Source organism: Leuciscus leuciscus, assembly GCF_965113295.1.
Source record: "Leuciscus leuciscus genome assembly, chromosome: 13".
In the NCBI taxonomy this organism is placed as follows: domain Eukaryota; kingdom Metazoa; phylum Chordata; class Actinopteri; order Cypriniformes; family Leuciscidae; genus Leuciscus; species Leuciscus leuciscus.
This window is the reverse complement of record NC_138737.1, coordinates 41317369-41338924: the sequence shown is the minus strand read 5'-3', so window position 1 is coordinate 41338924 and position 21556 is coordinate 41317369. Positions and strand designations below refer to the sequence as shown.

The window sequence follows — 21556 nt, the reverse complement described above, 5'->3', positions numbered from 1 at the left end:
GGGGCGATTAAAGCAGAATAATATTGCATTTTCATTTTTTATGGGAGGGGCGCAAATCACAAATGAGTGATTATGGGCTAGGTTGATGTGGGCCCTTAAGACCAACATACCATAAAAAATTCTTCATCCTCGGTGCCACGGTTCAGGTAGTTATTTAGGAAAAACTGCATTTTTTGGGTTTGGGGGGGCCCAGCGCGGGGGTGGGGGGGGGGGGGGGGGGGGTGGGGGGGTGGGGGGGAGTGGCCCCTGGGGACCAAACGAAATTTTCCGTAAAAGTCTAGTGGGGCATAAGTCTAATATATCGTGCAACATATTTGTATCAACCAACATTAGTGTTTATCCTGGTAATTTTCTCCATAGGATCTTAGAAGCACAAAATATCAGGGATATTGTTTTCTCTTCTTATTCATATTATTATTTTTTACAGTGTACCTGTACCTCAAGAGCACGGCTCAGATAATCACTGTTGTGAAAAACCACAAGAACACAGTAGCTATTAAGCACAAAATATTGATTTATTCTTAATTAAACTTGTACACAGTCTGTGTTGTGAGTGCATTTCGTTTGGATCTGAGCGGAGCAAAGTAATGCGGAGAAGGGGAAGCAATCATTCACAGAGAAAAGACCGGGAAAAGTCCATAACCATCAGATCCGTGAGACACAAACATGGTAAAGTGGAGTAATTATTGCCAGATATATTATCAGTATTAATAACGGCAAGAACAAAACATCAGAAACCTCCCGGAAACGTTTCTAACTGCAGATCATTGATTAACATCCTGTACAAATGCATGAAAAACACATTACAGGACAGAAGCTGCAGCAAAACTAAGCACTGAGGAAATAAATACTAGAGGACTGTACAATTCACAGTTTGGCAGTTATAATAGAAATATAACCCTGACTAAAGATTGAATCATACAAACATACAAATAAAACCAGACTTTATGTTGGGATGTGGACTTTGGATGCAAATACGTTTTGTACACCTGTGAGCTAATATTCAAACTCTTGCTCTTCCTCATGCTGGATCGCTTTTATTTAAAACAACAATAAATATGAGTCATGACTAACAATTGCACTGCCCTCTTAAAAGAAATTAAAACTCAACATCATTAACACTGTGCAAGAAGGAATAAACTCAGCCACTATGCAAAGCAAATAAAAATGATACATTTGGTAAAACAGTCAAATGTAAAGTAGTTTGTCAATGTTCACATTATGGGTTGGGATAATGCAGCACGTAACAGGGAGGGTGAATCACATGCAATGTCATTTTGACACACATTCAGAGTCAAACCTGCATTCAGTCCCTGTGTTACGCTGTAAAGAGGGAAGGCGGCGCACTTATAAGAGCACGTTTACACAGTAATTCTTAATTCTGTATTTGGGCGTCCGCGACGCTTTGATGGCATGCATCGTTCATCAGATCATCGCAGTGTAAACCAGTCGTTCCTCAAACACATCTGAGACTCTGTGCTTAGTGCAGTATTGCTTATGAATGATTGTAACCAATCAGAAACCCAGACATCAACTGCATTCGTTCATCAATCTAGCTACTAGCTACACTTCAAATGATTAGGTTTATATTTAATGCAAACTTGCTTCAACAACAACAACAAAAAAAACGCCATTGCATTAGGAACAGAAGAGGAATGTTTTCCCCCCTTTAGAACCGATTCATACCTTTCGAGGGAAAACTGATGACCGATCAAGGCACTACATCATCCTGAATTGTGTTTCTTAAAGTAGGGATTTTGTCCTGTGGTCTGAAATTGCTGGATATTTCTGTAAACCGCCAATGAAAGTGCTGTAAATGAATGAAACGTGTATAATTGGAAAACAGGACTGATATTTCTGACCATAATCAACGTTCAGCACTGGGACGCTTTCATAAAACATTTATGTCTTTTTTCCATTCTTACACAAATCGTCATGAGATTTAGATAAGAATGACTACATTTATTCTGCTCCTGTTTCATTAATAAAGCCCAATATGCCTGTTTATGTATTCGTATGTTAAATCACCAAAATGATTATGAAATGATACTTCATGGCAGTAGAATTGAAGGCCTAATCTCAGCCGAACCCTTAACACTAACACTCCTTAATTCATATTCAAACATAAGAGCTAAAAGGTCAAAACAAACAGACAAACGTGCAAGCGGCGCCCACAGGACTGGTTTGATACATTAACACACTCCTCATGCCCACATTCACACACACACACACACACACACACACACACACACACACACACACACACACACACACACACACACACACACACACACACACACACACACACACACACACACACACACAAACTCACACCTCATATTTACAGGCTCAAAGGCTTCATACAGACGCGTCTCCCATCCAACAGCGATCTAAAGCACACAGACATTGAGGGGAGATTATGGTTTGATCCTGAAGCCGAGTTAAAACGTGTTGCAGGAACTCCCAGTCAGTTTGAGTTTGTGTGATTATCCATCTGCAAGTGTGCATTGATTAGCCTTATGCAGAAGAGTGTTAGAAGCGATCATGCAGTCCTGGCTTTGCTGGGGCACATTGGGGCGTCTGGGCTTTTGACCACCAGAGGAAACGTCTGCAGTGCCGGGCCGGCCATGGTCGGATACGGGACCATAGTGGCCGTGCCAAACATTCCCACCGGACTGGGCAAACCGGACCACTGGTGTGGATACACAGGGGCTGGCATCATCCCAGCGAAGGGGGCGGTGGGCATCAGGTATCCGCCCCGCTGGATGACGGGCGACGGGCCGCTGGTGATGCCGTGAGGCATGATGGGACCCAGAGCTGCTGACAGCGGGCAGGACAGGGGTAGATGGAGCTTCACAGCCGCCGCAGGGATTGAGCCTCTAAACTACAAGAGAAGAGAGAGACCAGATGAAATAACACTGCTTTATGGTTTCTCATGGTTTATGTTTATTCACTTTATATGCTTTAGAAATTTTAGCTTTAGAAAATAATTATTGGGTGCTTTAAACAGGGAATTGCGTAATTGTCATTGCATGATTACATAAACTAACCGGTGAATAGTTTTTTTGAACTGGCTCATTGAAACGAACTGTCCAAAATAACCAGTTCGCGGAACAGACCGCCTGTGACTCGTCAGAACAATAGACTTTAAAAAAATATTGGCCTTAGTGTCCGTGACGTCACCTGTAGGTTTCTGAAGAGCAATTTTGAAACCCAAAGTGGGCGGAGCCGGCCGTCACCATCTTGGCAGCACGTCCCTCCCGGATTAACGAAAATGGGCAAAGAGGCGGATTAGCTGAGGTGACGTGACGTGACGCTAACAGACAAACGGCTAGTAGTGACAGCAGCTGCAATCCACCTGTCACTCAAGTGGCCACGCCCCTAATTATGCAGAACTTTAAGGCTTAATATAATTTAAATGGATGACCCCCTCTACCTTTAGTTAGTTCCCTTTCTGTTCGGTCACGTTCGACGTAGTCGGACATACCGTACTGATTGGGATCACGCTTAGGGAGCCTGTCATCTTCGAGTATTGAAAAAACTACTTGCATCTCGCACTCCGCCCCGTCCAGTCCCAGTGGGTCCCTCACTCCTCTGTGGCACCGCAGCCGGTGGAGCTCCATGTGGATCGTGCTGGTCCCTCTAGAGTGGACCGACCAGCCATTTTGTTCGGGTCTCCTCATGAGGACAGGATGTCGATCGCTACATCGGAAGAGGAGCTCAACTCTGGAGATGATGATTTAGCTGTGCTGCCTCCTTCTGGGAGAGTAGTGTTGCCCGAATTAGATCCAGAAATGTCAGCTATGCTGAAACGGGCCACCGAGTCGGTTGGGCTCGCGTGGAACCCTCCACCGCGTCCCGAACCATCTCGGTTGGATGATTGGTTTCTCGGGGCGGGCCGGGCTGGTCCTGGCCCGCCGCCCCAGTGCCATTCTTTCTCGAGGTGCATGAGGAGGTTACTAGGTTGTGGACGGCACCTTTTTCTGCCAGAAACCGCCTTAGCACCTCCTCCTCCCTCACTACCCTCACAGAGGATCGTGTCCGGTTGGTGCTGAGCTGCTTGAATACTGTCAAGAGCAGAACAGCGTTCCCACTGTAAGTTTTTCAGAGGCTCCTGGGGAATATGGCATCCGCAGCCGCAGTAACGCTGCTCGGATTGCTTCATATGAGAACGCATCAACACTGGCTTCACGGCCGAGCCCCGAGTTGGGCATGGCAGAGCGGCACGCTCTGTGTGACAATCACCCCGGCCTGCCGCAAAAAACCCTCAGACTCTCAGACTCTTTGTTTCTCTGGGCCAGAGTGCCCCTAGAACTAGCATTGGCACATAAACTGCCTCGAGTTGCTAACAGTACACCTTGCTCTGAGATGCCTCAAAACGCTGCTGCTCGACAAACATGTACTGGTCAGTACGGACAACACTGCGACCGTTGCGTACATCAACCATCGAGGTGGTCATGTCGCAACTAGCCCGCCAACTCTACCTATGGAGTCAGAAGCATCTGAGGTCGCTTTGTGCCATTTATATTCCCGCCATGGTCAATCGTGCCGCTGACGAGCTCTCACGACAGCATTTGGCCCCGGGAGAGTGAAGACTCCATCCCCAGGCGGTCCAGCTGATTTAGGACCACTTCGGGGCCGCACAGATAGATCTGTTTGCCTCTCCGGACTCGTCCCATTGCCAGTTGTTCTACTCTCTGACCGAGGGGACCCTTGACACGGTTGCACTGGCACACAGCTGGCCCCGTGGCCTCTGCAAGCATGCGTTTCCCCCAGTGAGCCTTCTCGCACAGACACTGTGCAAAGTCAGGGAGGAAGAGGAGCAGGTCTTGCTAGTTGCCCCTTATTGGCCCAACCGGACCTGGTTCCCTGAACTGATGCTCCTCTCGACAGCCCCTCCCTGGCCCATTCCTCTGAGGGAGGACCTTTTCTCTAAGGGACGGGGCACCGTATGGCACCCGCATTCAGACCTCTGGAAACTCCATGTCTGGTCCCTAGATGGGACGCGGAGGTTCTAGGTGGCCTACCACAAGCTGTCGTAGACACATCACTTCTTGCAGGCAGCAGAGTTAAAAGTCCTGTCTATAAAAACAGTTCTTCTGCTTACTTTGGCCTCTATCAAGAGGGTAGGGGACCTGCACGCATTTTCGGTCGACAAATCGTGCCTGGAATTCGGGCCGACCGACTCTCGCGTAATCCTGATACCCCGGCCTGGATATGTGCCCAAGAATCCTACCACTTCCTTTCGGGACCAGGTGGTGAACCTGCAAGCGCTGCCCCCGGAGGAGGCAGACCCAGCCCTGGCTTTCCTCTGTGCCGTCCGTGCTCTGCACCTGTATTACCCCTTTTCCACCAAAAAAGAACTGGTTCGGAACTGGTGCTGGATCAAAGTTGGTTCAACTTGCGAACCTTCTCAGAACCTGTTTGTTTTTCCACTGACTAGAAAGCCCAGCGAACAACGTTGTTACGTCACTGTGTACGTTGCCAAATGTCTTAGCTTTCCCAGAAACGCTTGCGCCAACTTCAAGCATAACAATTACAATGGCGGACTACATCGTCTTTCTGCAAATGTTTCTCCAGGCTTTGCGATCCTATACTGGGGTCAGAAGAAGACGTTTAGAACACATTTGTGCTGCTCGTCTGGATTACTATAGACGGAGGTTACGTTCGAGAAGAAGTTCGACAATAACCCCTAGTCCAGCAAAGAGTTTTCCTGGCCGAGAACCGGTTCTTTGGCTGTCGAAACACAAAGAACTGGTTTGCGAGTAGGCACCGGCTCCGAACCGGTACCAGCACTGCCTTGGTGGAAAAGGGGAATATGTGGACAGAACGCAAAGCCTCAGGACCGCAGGCCAGCTCTTCGTCTGTTACTGAGGCCAGCAGAAGGGAAAGGCTGTCTCCAAGCAGAGGTTGGCCCACTGGATAGTGGATGCCATCGTCTTGGCGTATCAATCCCAAGACGCACCATGCCCCCCCCGGGTTGCGAGCCCACTCCACTCGGAGTGTAGCTTCTTCCTGGGCACTGGCACAGGGTGCCTTGCTGACAGATATTTGTAGAGCTGTAGTCTGGGCGACACCAAACACTTTCGCTAGATTCTATAGCCTACGTGTCGAGCTGGTAGCTTCCTGTGTGCTCTCTTCGCATAGAGGCCAGCCAAAACCATAAGCCCCGCTCGAAGTGTCGGCTTGCTGCGCCATTCCCCTCCTACGGACTGGATACGTGCGCCATTCTTGCTCTAGTAGAGTTCCTCTTTAGCCGAACCCTGTTGAGTTTCTCCACACCCCTCGGCAATGGACGTGGCGGAGCATCTGTTGCCGGGCCTATCACTCGTATGCACTGGTGGAACCAGTGTTAGGCTGTGTCCCATATGTTGTGATCCCTACGGCGATCCCATATGTGTATTCTTCCACGATACGGCTCCCTGCGGCGAGCCCATGTCTTTCCCTTGCCAGAGCCCGCTCTGCCGTCTCAGACTGGTGTTGTCTCCCCACTGCTTAGGCTGGAGTCACCTCAGTGACATTCCATATGTTGTACTGCCCGGAAACGCCCAGTCCATATGTGTAACCTCCACATGATACCTCCCAATGGGCAGGATGTGGCTTCCACAGCGTCTCCATTTCCACCGAAAGGGCACGTTTTTCCAGTGTTATCCAAGTCTGTCTGAGTGGGTCATGCGGAACAGCAGTGGACTTCCCTGGCCTAAGCCCTGTCCCATCTCCGCCTCAATATTGCGGGGGGTCAGGAGGCTTCCGCTAGGCACTGGAAGGTGACAGCACTAGGTGGCGTGTTAATTGGGATCCCAATCAGTATGTTACGTATGTCGAACGTGACCGAACTGAAAGGGAATGTCTCGGTTACGTATGTAACCCTCGTTCCCTGAAAGAGGGAATGGAGACGTAGTCCCATCACCACTAGTGCTGGATCACTGCTGACCCCGGGCTCCACTCGGCTCCTCAGTGAAAAACAAGTGGTGTGTACATCCGCTTCCGTGTTTATACCCGCGCTGTGGGGCGGAGCACGAGATGCAAATCTCGCACGCCAATGTGCATTGGCTTGTTTTTTCAATACTCAAAGATGACAGGCTCCCTAAGCGTGATCCCAATCACTACGGTACGTCTAACTACGTCTCTGTTCCCTCCTTCAGGGTATGAGGGTTACAGACATTCACATTTATAGTATGTCGCAATAATAATGCATCTGATTAATAGAACAGAATATATACTCACTATAAAAAAATTATTTGTTGGTTTAACTTAAAAAGTAACCTGGTGGCCTTAAAATTCCCTTAGAGTTCCCTCATATTCTCCAATGTTGCAGCTCCTCTCTGCCCAGTCTGTCAGTAACGCTCTGTTTAGTTCCGGTCTCTATGAAGCCCCTCCTCCTGAAAAGCACACTGTGCTCTGATTGGTCGGCTGGAGCAGTGTGTTGTGATTGGTCGAGAGCTTCGAGCGTGTTTAGAAAATGTCCTGCCCCTTACCATAATCGCCAGTTTCAACACACTACTAACTAACTCAACCAGACCCCTTTATTCTGCGTATGAATTATTTAAATGAGGAATATGACGTGTTCGTTCCCAGAAGAAAACTCAAGACTACAATGGAGGAGTTTCAGGGAGTTCAGAAACAGTGACACTGATATAGAGAAAAACTCAAGCTTTGCAGAACTTTTTCATGATCAAACAGCAACATCACACACTAAACACAGATGAACATGGAAAAAAAAAACATCATTACAATTCTGGATGACAAACAGCATATAGTACCTGACTGGGGACTCTGGCCATTGCAGTGCTGCTGGTCTGGAAGGAGTGATGAGATCTCTGCGGTCTGATCTGACACACGGAGGGGCGGAGCTGAGGGGCGGAGGCAAGAGTCTCTTTCGCCCAATCATCAACCAGCTTGTGTAGGTCATCGGTGAATGTGCCAGTCTTGTTGTTGCTGTTGTTGGCTTGAGCCTGGACGAGCGCCGTGATTGGCCGAGGCGATGAAGCCGGCACAGCTGCAGATGATGATGATGATGAAGCACCAGCATTATGAGACCCTGAGAAAGAGACAGAGAAAGACCTCAAGCTCAGAGAATTCACCCTGAAGTCCTCTGTAACCAATCTGCTGCTCACTGACAGATGATGAGATTCGTCACGTTACGCAGTGAAGTGTGGTTAATATCATGGTTAATCGTTACGCATTACTAGAGGTGTAACTATTTGCTTTGACAATGACTTGATTCAATACCAATTTTTAAGTTAATTAAATTTTAAAAAAACGTTCAAAAGTTCGAGGTCAGATTTTGAATAACACATGGTTTAAGAGTCACAGACAATCAATCAACCCTTTGCGTACTAAGGTTTGTTCCAACCAATGAGTGAACAGACATTGAGTATGTACTTGAAATGTGTTGGTGGATCTGATTGTTTCTGTGTTTGTGTGTTTCTTGTTGTGCACTTGTTTCTAGCCTAAAATCAAGCAGCTGGATGGTTACAGAACCAAACAAAGAACAAAGCAATACACAAACCAGAAATACAGAAATCATAAAGGTTTCAATAAGCACTTGACTGCATCAACCATGCACTAGAAAAAAAAAAATTCAAATGAATATAAAGAATCAATGCACATTTCACAATCTGCTGTTGCAAATGAAGAGCACTTAACACAGAGGCGAACGCTCATGCCAACAAAAGAAATGACAAGTGAAAAAAACAGGAAAGAAAGAAAGAAAGAAAGAAAGAAAGAAAGAAAGAAAGAAAGAAAGAAAGAAAGAAAGAAAGAAAGAAAGAAAGAAAGAAAGAAAGAAAGAGGGACTAGGAGCGAAGAAGAAAGGAGTGGGATATTTACTACTGTTGCGCTCTTTGCCTAGACAGAGTCGTTTCAGAGTGGACCCTACAAGAGCAAAACAGCAAAGACAGAGACGTTAGGGGGCGGGGGAAAGCACATGGCAGAGCCCATTGGACAAGCTAATGCACAAGAAAACATAGCGACCAATCAGTGAACAGATACAGAATCAGGTGTAGGGAGGCTTCATCTGTTTTCTCATGAGGTGTCGGTGGGTGACATGTTTGAATGGTTCATGAGCTAAAAAAGGCCTTTTGTGCAGACAACCTTAAAGCCTGGACTCTGAATGAGGTCCATCACTTTTGTTTGACTAAAGTGTCCTACTTTAAAGACCCAACGAAATGGTTTGACGGGCACAACAACGTTCCTTCCTGAATAGGTCCTATTGAAATAGGATGTTGGTTTGGCCAAAATCATGACTGATCGTACTGTGGATGGACTTCTCACCACCAGCTTCACCTTCATTTAAGATCCAATGGCAGCTGTCAAAGCATTTGCTTGTGTTGTAGCTTTAGATGAGGACATTTAGTGTTTATAATTAAGGGCAAAAGGACTTTCTTATCCTCTGCTCATAGTCATAGTCCAATGAAATGCTCACCGGAATGATACAAACAGTCACGTGAAAAAGAAAGTACACCCTATTTGAATTCTATGGTTTTATGTATCATCTGGTCTTTAGCAGATCTTAAAATTAGAACCTCAGATGAACAACACATGACATTATTAAAAAAAATAAAGCCAAAATGGAGAAGGCATGTGTAATAAAACTAAGTACACCCCATGATTCCGTAGCTTGTAAAACGTCTCGGTTAGGTATGTAACCCTCGTTCCCTGAAGGAGGGAAAGGGAGAAGTTACGGCAACGTCCCGATGTAATTGTGATCACTTCAGGGAGCCCTATCATCATCGAGTGTATACAGAACGAGCCAATGCACATTGGCATGCAAAATTTGCAGCATTAACTTAAAGCAGTGGTTCTCAATTCCAGTCCTCAGGACCCGCTGCTCTGCACATTTTGTATGTCTCCCTTATTTAACACACCTGAACCAGATCATCAGCTCGTTAGGAGAGACTCCATGAACTGAACTGAGTGTGTCAGATAAGAGAGACATACAAAATGTGCAGAGCAGCGGGTCCCGAGGACTGGAGTTGAGAACCACTGACTTAAAGTAATCATTTTCTGTATGACTATCAGTCTCTTACTTTGTTGTGGAGGAATTCTGGCCCACTCTTCTTTACAGCGTTGCTTCATTTCATTGATGTTTGTGGGCATTTGTTTATGCACAGCTCTCTGAAGGTCCCGACTCAGCATTTCACCTTGATTCTTTACTTTTACAGCCATTCCTGTTGTATATTTTCTGGTGTGCTTGGGATCATTGTCCTGTTGCATGACCCAATATCGTCCGAGCTTTAGCTGTCGGACAGTTTGCCTCACATTTGACTCTAAAATACTTTAGTATCCAGAGTAGTTCATGGTCGACTCAATGACTGAAGGTGTTCAGGATCTGTGACTGCCAAACAAGCCCAAATCATCAAACCTCCACCAACGTGATGGACAGTTGGTACGAGGTGTTTGTGCTGACATGCTGTGTTTGGTTTTCTGTGCATTATGGCCAAACATCTCCACTTTGGTCTCGTCTGTCCAAACGGCATTGTTCCAGAAGTCTTGTGGTTTGTTCAGATGCAACTTTGCAAACCTAAGCAGTGCCGCTATGTTCTTTTTAGAGAGAAGAAGCTTTGTCCTGGCAACCCTTCCAAACATGCCATACTTGTACCGTCTTTTTCTAATTGTACTGCCATGAACTTTAACATTCAACATGTTAACTGAGGCCTGTAGAGTATGAGGTGTAGCTCTCGGGTGTTTTGGGATTTCTCTGAGCATTGCACGCTCTGACCGTGGGGTGAATTTGCTTGTACATCCACTCCTGGAAAGAATGTCATGTCTCCTGTCTTGAATGTTTTCCACTTGTGAATAATCTTCCTTACTGTAGAATAATGGTCTTCAAATTGTTTGGAAATGGCCTTGTAACCCTTCCTTGATTGATTTGGCAGCAACATTTGCTTCTCTAAGATCATTGCTGACGTCTTTCTTCTTTGGCAATGCTCCAGACTAGCAAACTACCAAAACTTCTGCTTTTATAGAGTTGGTGAGTACACATGATCAATTTATCAAGGGCAGATACTGACTGCTACTTTCCCACTATATCCCTATGGAAGCAATAAGACTTATTTTGTCACCCATGGCTTCTCCATTTTGGCCAAGGTTTTGCTAAATAATGACACTCTGTAATATGTTGTGTTGTTCATCTGAGGTTGTATAATAAAATGATTTTTATTAAAGAGGGTGTACTTTCTTTTTCACATGACTCTATAGAGCAAATGACCTCAAAGCTAAAAGACACTGACTAAAAACCTCATTTTGATTTCATGGGGTCTTTAAAAGTCAAGACTAATTAACTGAATCATTGCTCACAATCATATATGGTACGTGTCTGTGGCCGTGAGTGAAAATACTCTGCATTTAAGATTACAACTGAACTGATCTTCTCCTAAACATCCACTTTTAACTCTTTCCCTGCCATTGACGAGTTTTTCCGGCAATCCGTGTTTCCACTGTTATATGGTAGAGGGCGCTATTACACATCTTCTGAAATAGTACATAATCTCTGGATCAAAACACAGACAAAGAAGCAGAAACAAGTGATAGAAGCAATGCTGACGCACGTCAAATCACGAGATCATCAGACGGCATATAAATCTAAACTGACTAACGTTACTGGATGAAATGTTGAATCCATGAAGAGGAAACGACTGTGAAGCTTTGAGGGTGTTGATGGATCGATCTACTCTATCTGTATTTATCACTCTGAATCCCATCCGGATGAAGACTTGAACTAAAACATGATTTATTTATTTTTCGGCTTTTTGTTCAAAATGTTGCTTTTTTTATGAAACGTATTAAAGTTTTAATAAAAAGAATGCATACATCTAGAATAAAAGGTTTTTTTTTTTTGGTTTTTTTTTGTTTAAAAGCAGAGGCTCTTTCTTTTGATATATTGACTGTTAAAATATTCATACAACAAAATATTCTTGGGGCCATAAAGGTTTTGTGAAAATGATAAAAAATGCTGATGCTGGCTGGCAACTTTTTTCAAAAACGCTGGCGGGGAAAGAGTTAAAAGAATCACCATTTAAAACCAAACAACAAACATCTGGATGCATAAAAATACTTTTTATCCACCCCAGAAAGCACGGCATGAGTTATTTATAAACAGTTGAATGTTTTAAACAGAATTTACATTAAGCTTTAAAACATCATACGGTACAAAGAAAAATAATAAAGAAACAAAGCATTTCAAAAGGTAATTTGAATGCAACGAAAGTGCTGCATGCCAAATTTGAATTTTCCACACAATGAAGGTTAGAATGATGACTAAATCATAACTTTGACTTGGAGGGAGACCAAGTATAAAAATAAAGCCTAATCTTCCTAATCACAGCTATGATGCACTGGTGGGGAAATTCATGTTTTTGTCCAAATTGAACCCTCACCTAGAGGAACAAAATACTACAAGCCAAAAGTAACAGAAACACAAGGTAAATAATATGCATCTGGGACAGTGTCATAGTAGAATCATGCAGGTGACAGCCAGAGAACAGGAAGTGAGGTAAAAAAAATTCAAAATACAGCCCTGATGGTTTCCACAGCAACCTGCTCGTGCCCTTGGCATGCTCATCTTCCGAATCCAAACATGAGATGGCACGTCAATCATCGTCTCATTGGGGTTTTACGTGGAGTGAGAAGGAAAGAAGGCACAGATATATAGACGATACAAAAGCTTTGGCAGACAAATCCATACACGCTCTCTCTACTTTCAGTTAAATGTTGGGAATGGCCATGTTTGGGGGAAGACAGCTCACGTTATCGGTCAAAGCTGCAGCCCAGCACAAAGCATTTGTAAAGAAGACAAATTGAAGGCAGGACAAGTAGACATGAAGGTCTTTCCTGAATAGGATACACTGTAGAGGCACAAATCCCAAAATGAGTTTGTCGGAAATGTTTGACTTTTTCTCAGTTGCAGTACATCGTACCATATTCATGGAAAGTGCCAACTGACATGAATATGGAAATGAAATGGCTGAGAATGTGTGTTAGTAGATGTGAACATGTGGGAAATGCAGTACAGAAAAACCAAAGCAAATCACGAGAGAAGAGCAGAAAGAAATGAGGAAAGGAATTATGAGTAATAGAAGAAAAGTAGAACAAATACAAACAGATGGACATAGACACGGGTCCACTGAGGAATCTAGTGCGCGGTTTGCTACTAGATTTATAGGTGATTCGCTCGGATGTTTGGTGGTAAACGGTCCAGCCTGTGGAGAAATGAATATAAGAGGGAGAGAGAAAGGGAGAGAGAGAAAGAGAGAGAGGGAGAGAGAGACAGGTGTAACAGCCGACACAGGTAGCGTTCAGATCAGTACCCCATCAACAAGCATCATATCAGCAACACACCACAACATGGGTCAAGCGTCTCAGAAAACAGTGGTTAATGTAGATGTGGAAGTGTGTACATGTGCCTGTGTGTTTCTAACACTGGGAATGTTTTTCTGGAATTGATCAAATAGGTCACAGTCTTATGCATCATTAGCCACTTTCACACATAAAACCCATTTATGTTTAAAGTACTGTAACATTGCTGTATTACCCATTCACTCAAAAGTGATTTAGTTGGTTTAACTGGTAACTACACCAGTATTAGGGGAAAAGTTGAGTTTTTTTCCTTTATTGCATTGACAACCATTCCAAATAATCCGACTGGTATTTTTCCGTCACTTCACAGCTCAAGAAAGTCCCTAGTAAACAGTTTGGGACTGCATGTGCCGTCAAGCATGTTAGGATACCTTTTCCTTTCATAGGTTAAATCAATGCTGTGTCAGACATTATGGGAACAACCTCCAAATGTGGCGATTGTCTGAAACCCATAGAATCACACAAGAATTCATTGGCTGGTGGCACTATCGCTGCCCTCAATAGTACAGCATTGTTGGTGCCTCAAAACGACGCGCAATCATCTCGCAGATTTCTCTTCTTCAAGATGTGATTTTTCTAGTGAATGCTTGTTAGGAGTTTGGCAGTGTCTTCTCCAAAGTGGTAGTGAAGCCTGGCCCTCTTTGGCTTATTCTTAGCTTTGGGATGTAGCGACCGATGCAGCCCAGCCAGATGTGCAGTCTAAGTTGAATAAGTTAATGCTTATTGGCTGGCCATAGTACGTGTAGGTCACTGCCATATTTCCTGGATTTTCAAAAGATTTTGAGGTCCTGGAAGCAGCCCTTTCGGCATGGATCACAAATCCGACTACCTCTGTGTAATAAAGTTCAAGTTCAAGGAAGGAGGAGGCGGGAACCTGCGAATAGTAAACGTAACTTTAATAATAAAATAGATATATACAAAAAACAAAAGTAAAGCGGCAGCCCCTCACGGGCTGCCGCAAAACAAAACAAAACAACAGCAAGTCCAGGCCTGGTTCTCTCTCATCTTGCACTTTCATCACTCCTTTTATCCTTCCGGAGCTCTTCTGTCGGACTCGAGACCAGTGTGGCACAGGTGACACTCATTAATACTCGCGCCACTGGCCTCGCTCCATTATCTCTGACGTGATGGAGCAGGGGTGTGTTGAAACGCATGTGGTTGAAGAGGAGCTTGCAACTCATCTCTCACCGTTTTTTGCCCCCTCTTAGAAGAAGTGGCCGTCTAAATAGCTTTCCTGTAGCTCAGTGGTAAGAGCATTGAGTTAACAACGCAAGGTTGTGGGTTCGATCCCAGGGGATTGCACATACCTATGTATAAATGTATAGGATAACGCAATGTAAGTCGCTTTGGATAAAAGCGTCTGCCAAATGCATAAATGTAAATGTAAATGTAAGCTCTGCAGGACTACATCGGCCCTGATCAGTGATTCCTATATCACTGCCGGTCAGGTGGGTGAGGTGTTGGATACCATGCCGGCATTGCAGGTGTACCAAGCTGATGTCTATAAAGATGAAGGGGCTGACTTGACTCCTGAGACAGTCGAGGAGCTCAGACGAGCGACTGATTTGGTGCTCAGTCATTCTATGGCAGGGTTGGTGCCGACCGAGAGGCATCTGTGGTTCTCATGTATATCTGTGAGGTTGAAGTTGGCTAGAATTTAAACCCCATAAGTGCATCAGAGGCTGGGAGCCAAGGCTTCTGACCTGCAGCCATTCCTGATTGAGGGGTCTCAAAATCGTGTCAAACTGCTATAGCGTATTTGCTTTTCACCTTGCTGGTCTTGAGATTCTGTTCTGCAAGTTCCTCCACATTTTGCATCTCAGATGACAGAAGAAAAACACTGTGTCTTGTGTTTCATGCAACAATGCCTTTGGAGCACAGGAGTTGTGCCTCATGCAACAATGCCTTTGGAGTACAGAAGTTGTGCCTCAAGTCTCATTTACAGTGATGTTCTTACATGTTGCATGCTGGGTCCCTTATTTTAAATAAGGCCATACAATCTTCCAGTTGGGATAGGGTTTTCCTGCTGCTCAGCCACTTCAGGGTCCCCTTCAGGAAGGTCTACTTCTGATAGAGGCACATAACTATTCTACACCCCTCATATCTCTTGCACTGACCAGGGACACTGGTCACTGTCAAGCAACTATATCAGCTCATCAGCTATATCAGATTTTGAGGATTTTGAGTCATGGCATTTTGACATTTCCCGATGGGCAGATTCTGTCAACTCAAGACTATTTCGACAAACACCTCATCAGTAGGTTGGATGCACTTTACAAAGAACGTCCAGTCATCTGACCAAGTAAGACTGGTAACCCAAAGGTTGCGGGTTTGATTCTCAATACCAGCAGGAAATGACTGAGGTGCTCTTGAGCAAGGCACCTAACCCCCAATCGCTCCCCGGGCACCACAGCAAAAAATTCCAAGTATGGGGTTGTAAAGGGTCATTCATGAACGAAATTGAACGAAAGACTCAGAAGGTAAAGTAAATATTTATGTTCCCTGTAAATTATCTTTGGCTGTATTATAATGACTTAATTCAGAATATGATCAAAATTGCATGGTGGATGTGTTCGGGGAATTTGACTGTTAAAAGTATAACATTTAAAGCCACTTAAATGAATGGAATGACTCAAATAAAGATTTGTTCATTTTGATGAACGAGATCGAACGAGAGAGTCAGTAAAATGATCCGAACTTCCCATCATTAGAATGGGGTACCATACTTGGCCTTTACATGTCACTTTCAGCCCATGGAGTCCGGAAGTGCGATCATATCATGTGGCACTGAAATTACCTAGAGATGGTGGCAGTTTTTCTACTAATAAGTTATTTCTTTCTGGACATTTGAGCCTGGTATGTGGTTCTCATGACAGACAACATGTAAGTAGTTTCTTACATAAACTGAATGTGTTGGTGACCCATGTGGTGTTTAGTGTGGAACATTCATTTGGCGCAGAACAAACTTCTGTCACTGAGGGCGGTGCATATCCCAGGTCAGTTGCATGTGGGAGCAGATCTTCTCTGAAGGTAAGGGTTGAGGCCCAGAGTACAGAGGTTGCAGCCTCATACCATGGGTCTGATTTGGCGAGAAAGAGAGTCCAGCTCCCCCTTTGATTTGTGTCTTCCAACTCGTGGGATAAACACCTTGGCTTCATGATTGGCTGATGGCCCATCTGTATGCCTTCCCACTGATAAGTCTGCTTACGCCGGTCCTTCTAAGAGTGTGGGAAGTGCGTCTTGGTATGTTTCTTTGAATCTGGTGTTTCTCCTGGGTGAGAGTCCATAGGAAATACAGATCAGAGTGGATTAACTCTCACAGGCTCAGGGCAGTATGTGGCATCCCCAGAAGGACACTTTGAGTTTGGTATTTGATTGGGGGTATCTGGTTAATTCTGGTCTTTTGTCTGAGGTTACAGAGACCCTTTGGGATGCAAGGGCTCCCTGTACATTTTGTACATACTAGTATTTTCCCAAGTGGAAGATATTTGCATTGTTGCGTAGAGAGCACAATTTGAATTTGGGTCATTCCTTCTTGCTTCAGTTCTGGCCAGAGGTTTACGTTAACTGACATTTTCCATAATTTACAGAATTCTTTTTTAGCAGTGATGGAAAAATCTGAATGCTGTCCATCATTTTGACAGATTACACTGAGGGTGATCTATTGTAACATGTAACTGTAATTCCCACCCCTTTCCAGTGGGTGAGTGAGGCTGTTTATTATTGTTTGAATTTCATAATAAAATGAACATAATTTGAATGAGACTTTGTTTCATATCAAAAGTAACAAAGCACAAAGATTATTGTGATTTATTGGATGGGAGGCGCAATATAATGTTCTGTTCATTCATCAACTGAAAACAGCACTGACTAAAAGATCGATTCTTGAGATTTAATAATCGATATTGGTCCATAAAAATAAGAATCAATATTTTTTACCTAGCCCTAACGTTGTTTATATTTGCCTGTTGGGGTCGTGTTTAAGTGGCCTCCGCTGTCACCTGCGGGGGAAAACAAACAACATCTGCTTCGTGAGGTGTTGAACACATGAAACACTCTCTGTTCATCTGTTTTCCTCAAAAATAAATAAATGCTAAATCTAGCCTATATTCTCGTTCTATAAATTCATGATTAAAAATGATGGGTAACAATAGATTATGACAGAATTTTTCCGACCCTGACAATGCGGAAGTCTAACACCACCTCTGGTTCTGCCATACCTTCAGGAGTGGCCATACCATACACCAGTTAATGGTGTTTTTTCACTTGTCTCCCGTATTATGCATGGGATTAGCAGGCTGAGGCCTTTCTGTCAAGCTTGTGTTCTTTCTTGTAACTTATCTCATCTTAGTAGGTCTTAGCTTTTCTCCTCCACCCTTTGAGCTGGAGAATGGGACAGAGCACAGGCGTTTGAAACCCGTTTTCAAAAGTTCGCGTTTTCAGGCACCCAAAACACTGTTGTTGTGTAAATGAACGTCCAAAATGTAATGTTTTCATGTAAAAACATTAATGTTTTAATGGTGTCGTGTAAACAGCTCCTAAGTCCTGGCCTACCAAGGGTGCTTCAGCAATTAAAACTGGGTATGATGCACACCTTCTTTTGGGGATTCTTCTTTATGGATCTTCTCAAGGTCTGTGAAGTTGAGAGCATTGCTGTTCCACAATCATTAGGTCCTTTACAGATTCTTAGTGGGGTTAAAGTTAAGGCTCTGGTTAGGCCACTCAGGAACATCAGTTGGAAGGTGAACCTTCCATCCAACCGGAGGGCCTGAGCTGGTTTTCCTCAGTATCTTCCTTATACTTTGGGGACTTTTACGATTCACTTCAAAGGTGGAGGTGAAAGGAAACAACAGAGGAATAGGGAAATGACATGAGCCAGATTCAAGCTCTCACCACCGCAACATCAGAGTACAGCATATGCAGTTTGCCCCAAGTCTTTGGCACAAACTATTCATATGACAGACTTGTTCACATATAGCATCAATAAAGAACTTTTGTGGTAATAACTCCTTAATTTGGCAAAATACAAAATATCATTTGCTTTCCCGCTCACACATGACCTCTAAATGGAGGCATTAACGGCAAAGACTAAATGTGTGAAAGTGTCTATTGACCCATAAGAATGTTTCATACACAGTATGAGCATCATGCAATCTTCCTTTGCCGTCCAAGAAATCATGTGACAGAGCAATTAAGGAGTCGTTTAAATGTCACATTCTGACTCCATTTAAACGAAGTAAATGAGTTGAGCGCACATGAGAGACTGTGAAATAACCCCATGCGTGTGAGAGTGAGTGAGATATGTGACAAAAACAGAGAAGGAGAGAGATATGAGTCACAGAGAGGCATCTCTGACACTTTTGTCTTCTGCATATCAGCTGTAAATGAGTGTCACGCTGCGTCCGAGCCGGTTTCTACCAATGAATCATATGCTTTGGTTTCTGTGTGTTGCTCCAAACACTACACTGCAAAACATGCTTTTCTTACTTAGTATTTTTGTCTTGTTTTTATCTCCAGTCCAAATATCTAAATATTCTTAAATCAAGAAGCATTTACTAGAGAAGTAAAATGACATGAGAAATTCTATATTGTTTTCTGATTAAAATAAATAAAATGAAGTGTAAAACAAGCAAAGTTATAAGCTTATTTGTCTGACCCCATTGGCAGATAACTTTGCTTGTTTTAAGCAAAAACTCACTTAATTTTATTTATTTTAATCAGAAAACAATATAGAATTTCTTATGTCATTTTACTTCTTGATTTAAGAATTTTTAGATATTTGAACTGGAAACAAGACAAAAATACTAAGTAAGAAAAGCATTTTTTGGCAGTGTAAAGCCTTGCTTCACATAATCTGTGATAGTTACTGCAGTGAGACGCTAGCCGAACCGTGGCGGGTTAGGGCAGCGGAAGACACATTTACAGCAGACACTGTGTGTGCAGCATCAGCTCGACAGGCTCCTCTAGATGACAGCCGCGTGTGTGTGTTCACCTTGTCTGGATGGGGTGTGTGTGTTGGGGCCGTAGATGTTGTCGGAGGACAGAGAGCCCTTGAGCGAGCAGGGCTGCTGGGTTTGGACCGGCTCCAGCGGTTCTGACACGGGACTGGCAGTGCTGGAACCCACAGAGCTCTTGACCGGAGAACCCGACGTACTGGAGCACGTCTCGGCTACAGGAGAACACAGACGGCTAATGGTGACAATCTGGGTTTTTATAGTGCGATAGTGAACAAATATATAGAAAATCCAACTAGGATGAAGCTTTCATTTTGTTGAAATTAAAGGGATAGTTCACCCAAAAATAAAAAAATGACCCCATGATTTACTCACCCTGAAGCCATTCTAGGTGTACATGACTTTCTTATTTCAGACGAACACAGTCAAAGATATATTAAAAATGTCCTGGCTCTTCCAAGCTTTATAATGGCAGTGAATGGAGGACGAGAATTTGAAGCCCCAAAAAGTGTGTCCATTCATCATAAAAGTAATCCATACGACTCCAGGGGTTAATAAAGCCATGCATTTGTGTCAGAAAAATATCCATATTTAAAACTTTAAAAATAACTAGCTTCGGCAGACGGCCTACGCAAGTCGACTTACGCCAAAGGTGCATTGCAATTTTTGGGTGAACTATCCCTTTAAAGATTAAAGATGCACGGGTTGCACAAAACTGGAAGAGATGGGATATTTAAAAATGCTATTATTGAAAATATAATTATTATGTTGGATTGACAAAGCCAAACTACTGTTCTTCTATTTAAGCACAGACCTTCATGGATGTTCTGACTAAGAATCTTTTCTAAGAGATCAGACTTTCCCATTTCGGACTTCCGAACAAACCCAAACCTCCATTGAGGGGTTGAAAACTTTCGGTTACACTTTATTTGGTATCGAATTATTTCGATAGTCCGCTTTAGACATTCTACTAACTATCAGTAACTTTGCAACTACATGTCAACTAACTCTCATTAGAGTATCAGTAGACTGTCTGCTTAATATCTGCTAACTCTTTATCTTGATGCTCCTCAACAGATATTCTACTGAATATAAGGAACTTGACAACTACAAGTCAACTTATTCTACTAACCCGAACCCTAATACCTAACCCTAACCTAACAGTCTACTAATACTCTAATGAGAGTTAGTTGACATGTAGTTGAAAAGTTACTCATAGTTGGTAGAATGTCTAAAGTGGACTATCAAAATAAAGTGGAACCCTTTATTTTAAGGTGTCTGTGTTGTAGCGTAATTATACATTTAGATACTGAGTAATAATAATTAACTACATGTAATGGTAACACTTTAGGGTCCAATTCTCGCTATTAACTTTTTAACTTTCGCTAATTAGCATGCATATTACTAGGATATTGGCTCTTTATTAGTACTTATAAAGTACATATTAATGCCTTATTCTGCATGACCATATTCTACATCCCTTAATCACCCAATACCTAAACTTGAAGTCCCCCTGTGGTGTAAATCCAGTTTTTAATGTTGTTTATATGTCTATGTGGTGTTTTTAATCTGCTTTAAGACAAACCATGTGTAAATTCATAAGTCGACACCATTGCTGAGTATTTCCTCCTTAAAACTGCAGTGAACCAAAGACAGTCTCAAACACACGCTTTGAAATCGCTGGTGTTTCTGACGTCACAAACTACCTTGTAACCAATCAGATCAACGTGTGATCGTCAACCAGTGGATCTCTGAGCTGAGTGAGTGAGTGGAGGCGGGGCTCATTTGCATATTCATAGAACCGCGTGTACTAAATGAGGCAAGGGTGTCGAGTTACATTCAAGATATTTTAAGGCATGAAAAAATGTAAGGAAACTGACTACAGGGGGACGTTAAAGCTGGTCCTCTGACACAGATGCTTGCATACATACTTGAGCTGTTGCTTTGGTTGCTCCTGAGGTGTTGCACCATGGGATTGAGCAGTCGGCTTCCCTTCAGCTTGTGTTTGGAGGCTCTGCGGCGTCGGCCTGTAGGCGGCGCTGCGTGCAAGAAGCCCACGCTGGGGGGAACGGGCCGACCTAACTGAGAATACAGCTGCTCGATCTCTCCTCTCTGAAGGGCCTGAAGCTCAGAGATCTCCTTCATGTGCCTGCAGGGAGAAAACATTGAGTTAGGCTTGTCATCTGCTTGTTTTGACTGTCGAGTCATGAATGCATGCATATAGAAACGTGATTCTGTCAGGG

The 21556-nt window shown here is 43.7% G+C and overlaps 1 protein-coding gene across 5 annotated transcripts in view; it reads right to left on the bottom strand.

The window, feature by feature from the left end:
- Window positions 1-2302: 2302 nt before the first annotated feature.
- Window positions 2303-21556, bottom strand: part of LOC309511976 (serine/threonine-protein kinase WNK2) — a 79381-nt gene continuing 60127 nt past the window's right edge. For 2 of the 5 annotated variants that reach the window (XM_082187361.1, XM_082187360.1), the window contains exons 26-31: window positions 21245-21462; window positions 19352-19528; window positions 13104-13202; window positions 8833-8877; window positions 7764-8041; window positions 2304-2884 (exon numbers count right to left, since the gene is read on the bottom strand). In XM_082187361.1, the coding sequence (XP_082043487.1) occupies window positions 2543-2884; window positions 7764-8041; window positions 8833-8877; window positions 13104-13202; window positions 19352-19528; window positions 21245-21462 (1159 nt within the window). In that variant the 3' untranslated portion in view covers window positions 2304-2542. Of the gene's footprint in view, window positions 2885-7763; window positions 8042-8832; window positions 8878-13103; window positions 13203-17776; window positions 18182-19351; window positions 19529-21244; window positions 21463-21556 lie in introns of those variants that run through there. The other 3 variants (XM_082187364.1, XM_082187362.1, XM_082187363.1) reach the window with 3 other exon arrangements.